The sequence below is a fragment of the Heptranchias perlo genome, chromosome 30 (assembly GCF_035084215.1).
Source record: "Heptranchias perlo isolate sHepPer1 chromosome 30, sHepPer1.hap1, whole genome shotgun sequence".
Taxonomy (NCBI): Eukaryota; Metazoa; Chordata; class Chondrichthyes; order Hexanchiformes; family Hexanchidae; genus Heptranchias; species Heptranchias perlo.
In genome coordinates, this window is record NC_090354.1 from 24,821,830 (window position 1) to 24,835,014 (window position 13,185).

The 13,185-nt window shown below is 41.7% G+C and overlaps 1 protein-coding gene across 4 annotated transcripts in view; it reads left to right on the forward strand.

Annotated features, from left to right (window-relative positions):
- The window catches only part of plekhm1 (pleckstrin homology domain containing, family M (with RUN domain) member 1), a 66,663-nt gene that overhangs the window by 14,420 nt on the left and 39,058 nt on the right, over positions 1-13,185 (forward strand). For all 4 annotated transcript variants that reach the window (XM_067969066.1, XM_067969065.1, XM_067969064.1 and 1 more), the window contains exons 5-7: positions 7,163-7,688; positions 9,177-9,402; positions 11,600-12,523. In XM_067969066.1, coding sequence (XP_067825167.1) covers positions 7,163-7,688; positions 9,177-9,402; positions 11,600-12,523 — 1,676 coding nt within the window. The remainder of the gene's footprint in view (positions 1-7,162; positions 7,689-9,176; positions 9,403-11,599; positions 12,524-13,185) is intronic.

Below are 13,185 nucleotides of genomic sequence, written 5' to 3' on the forward strand. Positions count from 1 at the left end.
CCCCTGTGAACCCCCTTAGAATATTTATAAATTCGGTAATAAAAAAACATTTTGTCATTAAAAACCCAACTAGTTCACTGGAAGGAAACCTGTCTTACCTGGTCTGGCCTATATGTCACTCCAGTCCCACACCAATGTGGTTGATTCTTAACTCTGAAGTGGCCTAGCAAGTCACTCAGTTGTATCAAACTGCTGCAAAGAATAACTGCACTTGTTCAAGAAGGCGGCCCTCCACCAAATTCTCAAGGCAACTAGGATAGACAATAAATGCTAGCCTTGCCAGTGATGCCCACATCCCGAGTGAATAAATTTAGATGCAAGTGGTTATTGCTGTCGAGTGAGATTTGTGCATTACGCATTATTTTTGTTTTCTCTACTAGAATCTTGGTGCCATTGAGACCTATTGGAATTTAATGCATGTTTTCATCAGGCCTGATGAGGTCGTCTCTTGGCTATCTTCTCTTTGGTCAGCAGCGATTGAGCTTTTCGAACCTTGGTTCATAGCTCATCACCCTTACACTTGGTATCATTCTCACTTATTTTGGCACATTAAAATTACAAGTTTCGTAAGCCTCTCAAGACAGGCAATCTGTTGATATAAATTTATAGAGCAATGCAATTTCCCATTTAAAATGTGCCCCCCATTATATAATACACCCATAGTGTGTACATGTAATGGCTTTGAATCATTAATACTAACTATAAGCCATTGTCTTTTTTTCAATGGATGTTGTAGTTTACCTAGGTCGGGATGCTCCATTTATTTGATGCGTAATATCTTTGCCAAATAATTGATGGTGTCGGTTAACTGCACTGCCTGGTGGTGTACTGGATTATACAGATAGGAAAACCCTAGGTTCGATCCCCAGTTTGTACTGTGTTAGGTGATTTCAGCTAGGGCAGTAGTTGGGCAGTAGAATTTGCCTCAAGTGACCCAGGCTAAGCAGGGGAAAAATCAGTCAAGATTCCTGTTCTTGATCGGTTTCTAGTAACTCCTGGTACAAATTGTGTGTTTGAGAAGAGGATTGGGCTCGGCTTTGATGCACTCCCTGATCAGATACCCTGCTGATGTCCGCTGTCTGGGCTCACAAATGAAGAGGAAAACTTTGGCTAAATTTTGCAACATTCCATGCCACTGTGGATTCTCGCATATAGGAAAATCTGGGCATGCTGGCCTGTGATTTTCTGACTGTGCTGGCAGCTTGTAAGACTACTCTGGCGGTTCAAGGCTGTACAAGATTTGCTCTGTCATGTTAATACAGCAACATCCCACAAACAACAATGAAAAGGATTGTTTTTTGGTGGTTTTGGTTGACAAAGAAACATTGACCAGAACACCAGCAGAGTTCCCTGCACTGATTTGAGTAGTGTTATGAAATCTTTACACACATCTAAACCACTGGAGCAGGAAGATGTGGATTTAATTTCTCACCCAATGCCCAGCACCTTCAGCACTGCAGCACTCCTTCAATACTGTACTAGAATATCAGTTGAGATTATGACCTTAAACCTTGGTATGGGGCTCAAACCCGTAACCTTCCAACGCAGAGGTGAAAGTGTTACAAACTGGCACATAGTGGCCAGAAGGCTATTGACATTTGTGCAACTACCCCAATGAGAGTCAGCAACTTCAGGAGAGAAAATTGGGCTGAAAAAAAAATGGATGTAATCATGGCAAAGTGCCACCATTTAAATGGGAACTTACTTTTTTATATTTAGGAAAACTGATTGTCTGTCTGAAATGAGTGGCATAAGAACTTTTTAATTGCAGTTTACAGAAAACAGCGTCAAGAATGACTAAGGCGAATGAGTTCAGCAAAGGAGAACAAAGACACTGATTAAGAGGGGAAAAATAGAGTATGAGAGTAAACTAGCAGGGAACATAAAAACTGACTGTAAAAGCTTCTATAAATATGCCAAGAGAAAAAGATAGTGAAGACAAATGTAGGTCCCTTACAATCAGAAATGGGGGAAATTATAACGGGGAACAAAAATGGCAGAACAATTAAACACATACTTTGGTTCTGTCTTCACAAAGGAGGACACAAATAACCTCCCGGAAATGTTAGGGAACCAAGGGTCTAGTGAGAGGGAGGAACTGCAGGAAATCAGTATTAGTAAAAAAAAATAGTGCTAGGGAAATTAATGGGGCTAAAGGCTGACAAATCCCCAGGGCCTGATCATCTACATCCCAAAGTACTAAAAGAAGTGGTCCTGGAAATAGTGGATGCATTGATGGTCATCTTCCAAAATTATATAGACACCGAAAGTTTCTGCAGATTGGAGGGTGGCAAATGTAACCCCACTATTTAAAAAAGGAGGGGGAGAAAAAACAGGGAAATACAGACCAGTTAGCCTAACATCAGTAGTGGGGAAAATGCAAGAGTCTATTATAAAAGATGTGATAACAGACCACTTGGAAGGCATTAACGGGATTGGACAAAGTCAGCATGGGTTTATGAAAGGGAAATTATGTTAACAAATCTGCTGGAGTTTTTTGAGGCAGTAACTAGTAGAATAGATAAGGGAGAACCAGTGGATGTGGTGTACTTGGATTTTCAGAAGGCTTTTGATAAGGTCCCACACAAGAGGTTAGTGTGCAAAATTAAAGCACATGGGATTGGGGGGGGATATACTGGCATGGATTGAGAATTGGTTGAGAGACAGGAAACAGAGGGTAGGAATAAACGGGTCCTTTTCCGGGTAGCAGGCAGTGACTATTGGGGTACCGCAGGGATCAATGCTTGGGCCCCAGCTATTCACAATATGTATCAATGATCTGGATGAGGGAACTAAATGTAACACTTCCAAGTTTGCAGACGAGACAAAGCTGGGGTGGAATGTGAGCTGTAAGGAGGATGCAAAGAGGCTCCAATGTGATTTCGACAAGTTGGGTGAGTGGGCAAGAACATGGCAGATGCAGTACAACATGGATAAATGTGAGGTTATTCACTTTGATTGTAAAAACAGAAAGGCAGATTATTATCTGAACAGTGATAGATTGGGAAAAGGGGAGGTGCAACGAGACCTGAGTGTCCTTATACACCAGTCACTGAAAGCGAGCATTCAGGTGCAGCAAGCAGTTAGGAAGGCGAATGGTATGTTGGCGTTCATTGCAAGAGGATTTGAGTACAGGAACAGGGATGTCTTATTGCAGTTGTACAGGGCCTTGGTGAGACCAAATGCAGTTTTGGTCTCCTTATCTGAGGAAGGATTTCCTTGCCAAGGAGTGAGTGCAACGAAGGTTTACCAGACTGATTCCTGGGATGGCAGGACTGACGTATGAGGAGAGATTGGGTCGACTAGGCCTACATTCACTAGAGTTCAGAAGAATGAGAGGTGATCTCATTGAAACATGTAAAATTCTAACAGGAGTAGACAGCCTAGATGCAGGGAGGATGTTCCCAATGGCTGGGGAGTCCAGAACCAGGGGTCACAGTCTCAGGATATGGGGTATGCCATTTAGAACTGAGATGAGGAGAAATTTCTTCACTCAGAGGGTGGTGAACCTGTGGAATTCTCTACCATGGCAAACAGTGGAGGCCAAGTCATTAGATGTATTCAAGAAGGAGATAGATATATTTCTTAATGCTAAAGGGATGTGGGGAAAAAGCGGGAACAGGGTATTAAGTTAGACGATCAGCCATGATCATTTTGAATGGCGGAGCAGGCCCAAAGGGCCGAATGGCCTACTCTTGCTCCTATTTTTTATGTTTGTGTTTGTGAGCAAAGATTAGAAAAGCTCAATCATTACGGCCTAGAGAGCCTGGGAAGGGGACCTTGTTGAAGATTACAAAAACAACAGACAGGAAAAGACCAGATGGTCCGTTGGGCCTGTTCCATACTGTCACTGTACAACATAATGCCATGACCTCAATTGACCTCCTTCAAAGCCCCCACCCCCCTAACCTTCAACTAGGCAGCTATGTAATCTCTTGGGAGAAGCAAAAAAAAAGAGAAAAACCCCTAGGCCAATTTAGGAGAGGGGATGATATGTGAGAAATTCTTCCCTGAATCCTGAAGGTGATCAAACAAGTTCTCAGACTACTGTGACCATGAGACACATTGCACAACACTCCACCTACCTTTTTGAATGCTGTGATGTCAGCCACAATTAAGAACTTGTCCATCTCCCTTATGAATGTTTGCAGCAAGTCTGCACTCTCTACAAGAGCCGGAAACTTGTTCCAAAGGTCAGTGACCCTCTGAAAAGACAAACCTCCTAACATCGGACTTAGTTTCATGCTGGAATTTATATACAAGTCTGCCTGGTCTTTCCTAACCTATCTAACTCAAATAACCTAGCCACGTGGACCGATTTCAATCCTTTCAGTATTTTAAAGACCTGTCAAATCTGCACTTTTCTAGTGTAAAAAGCCCCAGGTCGCTAAGCCTATTGTGGTAACTAAAGACCTTTAAACTTGGTGTCAATCTAGTGGCTCTTCTCCAAACCTTTTCCAGGGCCTCTATCATCACCATGAAGGGCCCAAAACTGGACACTGTATTCTAAATAAGGCCTAACCAAGGTATAAAGGACAATATAGTGTTTGTTGTTTTGTATTTGATCATCCTGGCAATACATTCTAGTACTTTGTGCTTTTGCTATAGCCTTGCAACAGTGAGCATGAACCTTGAGATTCGTGTACTGTAATACCTGTGAATTTGTCCCATTCAACAACCATAAATTCACAACCCTGCACGGTGTACACATGCTTGGCGTTGTCCCTACTCAGGAGCATAACACAATGTTTAACCATGTTAAGTGACATCTGGCAGATGTGGGTCCATTCCCCATCGAGATTTGCTTGAAAACAATTTTTCTTACCTAAGATCCTAACACCCATACAAATCTTTGTATCATCTATAAACTTGTGGACAATTTCCCCCAATGCCGCCTTCCAAATCACTGATGAAAATGTTGATGAGCAATGGACTTAACACCAGACCTTGCAGGACTCCACCAGTAAGCAATCCTCATGCAGAACCACTGCCATTAATAACAACCTTCTATCTGAGAATGCAACCAATTCCTTATCCAACCCAAAATCTACCTGCCAGTCCCACAGGACTCAATCTTATTAAGTAGCCGATTGTATGGCAGCTTGTCAAAAGATTTTTGTTAATCTAGGTATACAGTGTTAACCGGGCCACCTACATTCACCAACCCAGTAACTTTCTCAAAAAATTCAACCAGGTTGGTACGGTATAACTTTCTTTTCCAGAAGCTATGTTGAGAGTCTCTATTAAGCCCTCCTCTGTTAAGGTGGTAATACAGTGTATCTCTAATCATAGAATCATAGAAGTTACAACATGGAAACAGGCCCTTCGGCCCAACATGTCCATGTCGCCCAGTTTATACCACTAAGCTAGTCCCAATTGCCTGCACTTGGCCCATATCCCTCTATACCCATCTTACCCATGTAACTGTCCAAATGCTTTTTAAAAGACAAAATTGTACCCGCCTCTACTACTGCCTCTGGCAGCTCGTTCCAGACACTCACCACCCTTTGAGTGAAAAAATTGCCCCTCTGGACCCCTTTGTATCTCTCCCCTCTCACCTTAAATCTATGCCCCCTCATTATAGACTCCCCTACCTTTGGGAAAAGATTTTGACTATCGACCTTATCTATGCCCCTCATTATTTTATAGACTTCTATAAGATCACCCCTTAACCTCCTACTCTCCAGGGAAAAAAGTCCCAGTCTGTCTAACCTCTCCCTGTAAGTCAAACCATCAAGTCCCGGTAGCATCCTAGTAAATTTTTTCTGCACTCTTTCTAGTTTAATAATATCCTTTCTATAATAGGGTGACCAGAACTGTACACAGTACTCCAAGTGTGGCCTCACCAATGCCCTGTACAACTTCAACAAGACATCCCAACTCCTGCATTCAATGTTCTGACCAATGAAACCAAGCATGCCGAATGCCTTCTTCACCACCCTATCCACCTGTGACTCCACTTTCAAGGAGCTATGAATCTGTACTCCCAGATCTCTTTGTTCTATAACTCTCCCCAACGCCCTACCATTAACGGAGTAGGTCCTGGCCCGATTCGATCTACCAAAATGCATCACCTCACATTTATCTAAATTAAACTCCATCTGCCATTCAATGATCCATTCTAAGAACTTGCCTATAACTGAAGTCAAGCTAAAGGGCCTGTAATTTCCCAGTTCTGACTTGTTGCCTTTTTTGAATATTGGCAGTCCATGGGAACAATCCCAGATCCTAGTGAGCTGTTAAGCAAGGGTTCCAGTGAGCACAGCTCCCATTTCTTTAAGCACTCTTGACTGGATACCATCAGGACCAGCAGCCCGATTTGTTTTGAGTCCCCTTACTCTCTCCACTTTGATATTTTCAACTTTAGAGTCACCTGTACGATGTATAACTGGTAACTCAGCATCGTCTTCTGTAGTGAAGACTGATCCAAAGTAGCCATTGAAAACCTCTGCCATATCCTGGGAGTCCATCTGAATCTACCCTGAAATATATAAAATATTAGATGCTTGGATAAGGTAAATATAAAAGAATACTTTCAGTTAAGACAGGATAGCAAGACCAGAGGTTAAAAGTATCAACTAGCGAAAAGTAAATTTAAAATCAGTCACCAAACAGAATTTCTTCTCATACACGGTGATAATTATCTGGAATAATCTGGCAGACACGGTAGTAGAAATACAGGTTTTACGGTTGTTTAAAATGCAGTTGCCCACTAAACTAGGAGAGTTAGGGTATTAGAGTGATTAGCTTTGAGGGGCCAATTGGCCCTTGACTCTTTTTCTTATGTCAGTTATCTAATTCCTGACTTAAAAAAAAAAAAATCTTCTGTTATGAGGTCCATGGGTACTGTAATGAAGCAGCTGCTATGGTGCTTGTATGGTTTGAGGAAGGAGAATTTTAGGAGACCGATGTTATCTCCCCTTCTCTTCGTGTTCTCTTCCTTTGGCCTGTCCTATTTTTTTCCCTCTTTATTTTGGCTTCTACTCTATATATAATTTATCTGAATGTTCAGAGCATTGATTACTGATCTGGAGAATAGGTTCAAAATCTGATACCTCTAGCTGATGTCTGGAAATTCCACTGGTTTGTATTGAGCCGTTTGTACGGCTCCTTTTGGTCTGTTGCTAAGCAGCTTGCTGATAACTATTCTGTCTGTTTAAAGGACACCAGATGAACTCAGTGGAGGAGACCAAACACCAGTTTCCGTGAAGCACAGTTTTTATATTTCCATGCCACAGTCCAAGTTGTCCTTAAAGCCTCCAGAAGAGGATGTTATAACTAATGCTCAGCCAGGTGAACAGGTGGTGGCCCTACATGCATGCAATGGGGAAACGAATACAAGGACTACAGAAAGCCATTCACAAGTTAAGTCGCCACTCTGTACTCGTGTTTCAACCTTACATCATCCAGTACCTGCTGATGGATTACATCCTGAAAGTGACACCGAGACTGCTGCTCCTCTTGCTGATGAGATGCTAAACCCCATTCACCCTAAAAGGTTGTCCCACACCAGCACTACAAGAACTTTGCAATCTGTGACATGCCTGGCACAGGATGTAAAAATTGACCAAAATTACACTAAAGCAGCAGAGCAGGTTTCCATTGTGGGAGTAATTGCTCGTGGAACAGATAAAGTGGATAAATTGAGTGTGCCCAGCAATCACTTGACCAAACCAGGAGATAATCATGTGAGTTGATTTATTTGCTGCTTGCTGTAGTTCTGGCCTCTGTCAAATTTTTCAAGTCCATCCTGTAGTGAGAGGGAATAATTTGGCCATCCTTTTCAGGAACCAGCCCTATTAATTGGATAGCTGAAATGCTGCATTTTAGCAATTGTGTCCTGTACAGCATGGCTGTGTATTAAACAGAACTATGTCCCTGAAGGGCAACGGTGCAACCGCATATAAAGAACCTGGGTGGGGGGGGGGGGGTGTCGGGGGCAATTCTCTGATCTTGGCGTGGGCAGAGGGAGACTTAACTAACACTAAACAATTTGGAGAGGACATCTCATCTCTTTTCTCCCCACTCCCCGACAGTGTGTAGGCTTGTACTGAGGGGCCCTTCACCAACTTGAAGTTCTTCAACTTCTGCAAAAACAGTGTATATGTCTAAGAAAATGGGGAGGTGTAGAGAACAAGGAAATCAGAAAGTATCATCAAATTAATCTTATGTATTCATAAACTACTAAAGATAGTTAATTTTTTCCTGCTAAACTCTTAAAACAGGATATGAAATGCGGTCTAAGATTTTAGCATCTAGTTAATTTATGTGGCAGACTAGTTTTCTTTGAGTACTTTAATTGGTTCTAAGGCTTATTGATTTGGAATAAATAGTGTAATATTTAATCTTTTGTTTACATATGTTAACTTTTATTCACCACTATCTTGATAACCACCAACTTAAAAATGATTCTCTAGATTTTAACTAAACCATATCATTATCTCCTTCCATCAAATGGTCGGTTCCTTTTTGAAAATAAGCATTTTTTATGTGAACCATTCATGTGCCCCATTTGAACCAGTAAAAGGAGAAACCTCAATGTCTTTGATATTTTCACCAAACTTGACAAGTCTTCTGGCACCTTTTTAAAAAGTTCCTAGGTTTGTTGGACCATAAATGATATGAACCAACCGTTTTATAAGAACTTTCTTACATCAGATACTTGAGTCCTTTTAATATTGAATGAGTTGGGAACTACCAATTTATGTATCTGCTCTGATTAGTTCTGTTTTTCTCTCACTTCTATAAATCGGACCAAATTTATTAGTGAACTCTTATTGAATACCTTTCTATTTGTGCAAGGAACAATGTTGAAAATGTTCAAACATTTAACACAAGTGCAAACAGCACATTTAAGAATGACACCGCACTATGAAAGGGGAAACCTATTTAGCTGCTTTTAAAGTAGTGTCTTTTTAAAAATTTGCTGTGACATTTTTGTTTGTGTCCTCTTTTAGTGCTTTTTAAATGATTTTGTTTTATCAACCCTATTGACGGGTTGATGGCTTTGTACTTTTTAAAAAGAGCTTTGCCCTTTAGTTTTAAATGCATTCTGAAACCATTTATATGGTGCCATTTTCAGTGTTCATTTTGTATTGAAATGACTTCTGTAAACTGGAAATGCTTCTTGTTTCTCACCTAAGAATTCATTGTAAACATGAACTTTGCTGTTTCAGAAAAGAAGCAACTGGATATCAGATGATGACATCTGCAAACCATCTCCTAGAGAAGAGCTTCCAAAAAGCACAAGGGGAAGTTCAGCTGAATGCTCAAGGAGCACAACACCGGTGAATGAAAGTAACACCTGGCTGACTGAGCATGGGCAGTCAGCTCACAGTCTCTCACAGTGTAAACGTGGTCAAGAGGAGAGATTCTTTAGAGTGACTCATCGCCGGAAGACAGGTAGGATGATTTGAAGGAAAAACTCCCATAGGTATGGAATATGATGAGTTTCATCACCTAGTCCTATCTCTGCTATTCTACATACATATGCAAAATATTAGCCCAATAGCGCTGTAATGTTTTGGAATTTGCTGTGTGGCCTGTAAGGGATTTTACTCTGATTCAACGTACAAGGGATGAACTCCCAAAGGAATACAGCATTTTTTTTTTACTTATTAGCCAGTAGATATTAAACGATGGGTGGAGATTTAAACTGTTAATTAGGTACTTAGAAAGAGATCGACCAGCCATAAAACAGTTTGTCTACACAAGTCTCTAGCTTTGAGACACTGTGGATCGTTGGAAATAATTCTAAATATTTCTCGCCATTGTGATTGAATGGATTCTTTACAACATCTATCAGCCAGGAATGGTTTTCACTGTGTCTATGGGTGGCTTCGCTAAGCAGACAGTCAGATGCTGAAGGCTCTTCTATCAAAGGGGAAGCATTTCAGTCAGTGATAACTTTGATTGAAAGCTCGGTGGGCCTAATCCCCACACAGAGTTATGGGCGAGGTCAGAGGACACTTGCTCATCGCGCACACTCTCTCTCTACATTAGAGTGAGAGAGATAGAGACACCAGACAGAGCAAGTAAACATGTGCTGCTTGTAACCGAAGACGGGACCAGCTAGCTTGAAAGTGAGTCCTGGCCCCAAAGTGTCAACAGCATTTACAGTTTTATTGTTTTCATGGTGCAAGGAGCAGTAGGAAATTACTGAATCTTACTGTGAAAACTGACTCTTTTCAAACTCTGGCACAAGTGTGGTTTTATCTTTTGCAGACCATCTGTTCCCAACACGAGTCTTGTTTATTTAATATCTTTCACTGAACAAAAAAAATGTGATGGTGTTTTCCTCCCCTTTCCAATTTTGGGCTGCTTCATGCATGTTCCCCATTGCATATAATGGAAACTGGTGTAAAAGTAATTATACATAATTTTTAACCTTAAGAATCAATTGTGTTGAATAAATAGAATATGCCACTGAAACACAGTGAGTTACACAGAATCAACATGTGCTTTGCACCACTTAGTGGTACATTTTTATAGAAAATTACAGCCTGCAGCATGTATCCTTTTTTTTAACACAAAAAAAAAGTTAAAACACAAATAGCTTATTGTCTCACTTATCGCTCAGTACGGAGCAGGCTTGAAGAACTGCAACAAAAATATTTTGGAGAATGCTTGCTATTTACAGTTGATCTCTTGTGTTTTCTGCTCAGTAAACTGATTTATTGGAAATTACAATAAACACAAGTACTGATGTTCAGGAGCTAGTTTCTCCTTCTCTTTCCGCCCCCCACCCCTGGCCTTGTACCTCCTCTTCTGAAAAAAGAAAAAAGACTTGCATTTATATAGTGCCTTTCACAGCCTCAGGATGTCTCAAAGCGCTTTGCAGCCAATTAAATACTTTTTGAAGTGTATCACTGTTGTAATGAAGGCAGACAATTTGCGTACAGCAAGGTGCCACAAACAGCAATGTGATAATGACCAGACAATCTGTTTTAGTGATGTTGGTTGAGGGATAAATATTGGCCAGGACACTGGGGAGATCTCCGCTGCACTTCTTCAAATGTAATCTTTTACATCCCTCTGAGAGGACAGACAGGGCCTCAGTTTAATGTGTCATCCAAAAGACAGCCCCTCTGACAGTGCAGCGCTCCCACAGTACTGCATTGAAGTGTCAGCCTGGATTATGTGCTGAAGTTTTTGGAGTGGGACTTCAACCTACAACCTTCTGACTCAGAGGCAAGAGTGCTACCAGCTGATTCATGCTGCCTTATGATTCTTTAAGTGTCAGCAGTCCTTCAATACCTCACCCACGTGTAAACCTAGTCAGTGAGTCTCAGCAAGCTATTAGACCATATAAGGCATCAGCCAAGCCCAATCCCGTCCTATCCCCGCCTGACACCAGGATAGCTAATTCATCACAGACCAGCAATAAAGCCTGAAACCACCCTGATCTCTATGGTTAGTACCAAACCAAAAAGTAAATGTACCCACTGGGCTGTCGGAGAAATTAAAATGGATTATTCTGGCTCTAAGAGCAGTCCCATGGTGTGATGGTAGTGTTCTCTTTATTTGTTATAGACTCTGGCAACATAATGTCAGTGTTTGATTTTGCACTATTCATTAGTTGAATTTGTTGTTTGAACAGGTATTTCAAACCCATTCCGTGGACTTCTGAAGTTGGGCAATTTAGAGAGGCGAGGCCACGTTGGCATTTGGAAGGAGTATTACTGCGAATTATCACCATTCGAGTTCCGCCTGTACCAAAACGATGAAGACCGCAATTGTTATGACAACTGCTCTTTATTAAGATGCGAATCAGTGGGACGTGCCCACAGCGACGGGAGATTTGAGCTGGTTTTTGCTGGCAGGAAGTTGTATTTGCGCGCACCTTCTCAAGATGAAGCACAGGACTGGATTGACAGGATTCGGGAAGCTTTAGAAAAATGCCGGCCTCATCAAACTCCAAAACAGGAAGCAATGCACGCAGAGAGTTCAGTGAGCGAAAAGCCAGATCACGTGTCTGAGCCACATGCCCCTCATTCTGCTGAACAGTCAAGCCATGAGAATGAAAATGGCTTCCAGCAAGATTTTACTTGGGTGTCTAGGGCAGAACCTCAATTTGATGCAATTAAAGAAACTGTGCTCTATTTGTTAACAGATAAAACCTGGACTCCCTATATCTTCTCTTTGTCATTGGAAGCACTGAAATATTTCCAGCTCCGAGAGCAGCAGAAAATACTATGCAACAGCTGCAGAATTGACACCTTTAAAGACGTCATACCTGATACTGCACTCGGTGGTCCTGCTTACTTTAAATTAATTACATCCAAAGTCACTCTCAGGCTTCGGGCAGAAAGTGCAACGGAGGCAAAATCGTGGCGCGAACTCATTCGAGCAGTTCTATCCTCTTTCTTGGAAGCAGAAGATGATGCGTTGGCAGCAAATGTGGGCAGTGAGAATGAGAGAAGACTTGTGGAGCTTGGCTTGGGGGAGCACAGCAGTCTGCTGCAGTGCCTAACTGTTGTACCCATGGAGAAAGGGCTGGACTCACAAGATTTTCGATGTGCAGGTATGATACTGCTACCTGTAGTGATCTATATTTAAAATCTGAGGCTGGATAGCCCAAAAGGCTAGACACTGCCCTTTCGCCTCCAGGACCTGGGTTCAAATCCAGACAAGACTGATTGAATGAAAGTCTTCCCTGTTTACTAGCTGTAAAGGGTTCTATGTAAAATGGATTTGGACAGTCCTTATCCAGTTTCTAGTGAGCGCTGAACTACAACACAGAATTGCCTCGCTCAGGGCAGAGGATCATTAGTATGGGAAATGAAAAAAATGTCATGCTGGTGCAGTAAGTGGTGCTCGTTTGAGGTAAGGGATAGCGTAGAAGGAGCTTTGTTCTGCATCAAACCATCTTATAACTGACCAACTAATGCTGAGATCAGTATCCAAATTGTTGTGTTCCATTCCTCAGCATTAACTTCCCTTATCTTGAGCACAAAATTTTAAAAACCCTCAATTGGTGCTATTTGTTGTGACATGATGTGGGTTAGTGTAGGTCAAAGCAAAGATATTCCAAATAGTATGGGAATGGGGAGAGAAATCCATCTTGGTCTCTTCCCGATATCCCCACCATCACAGAAGCCAGTTGTCAGCCAATTTGATTCACCCCACGTGATATCAAAAAACAGCTGAGTGCACTGGACATAGCAAAGGCTATGGGCCCCGACA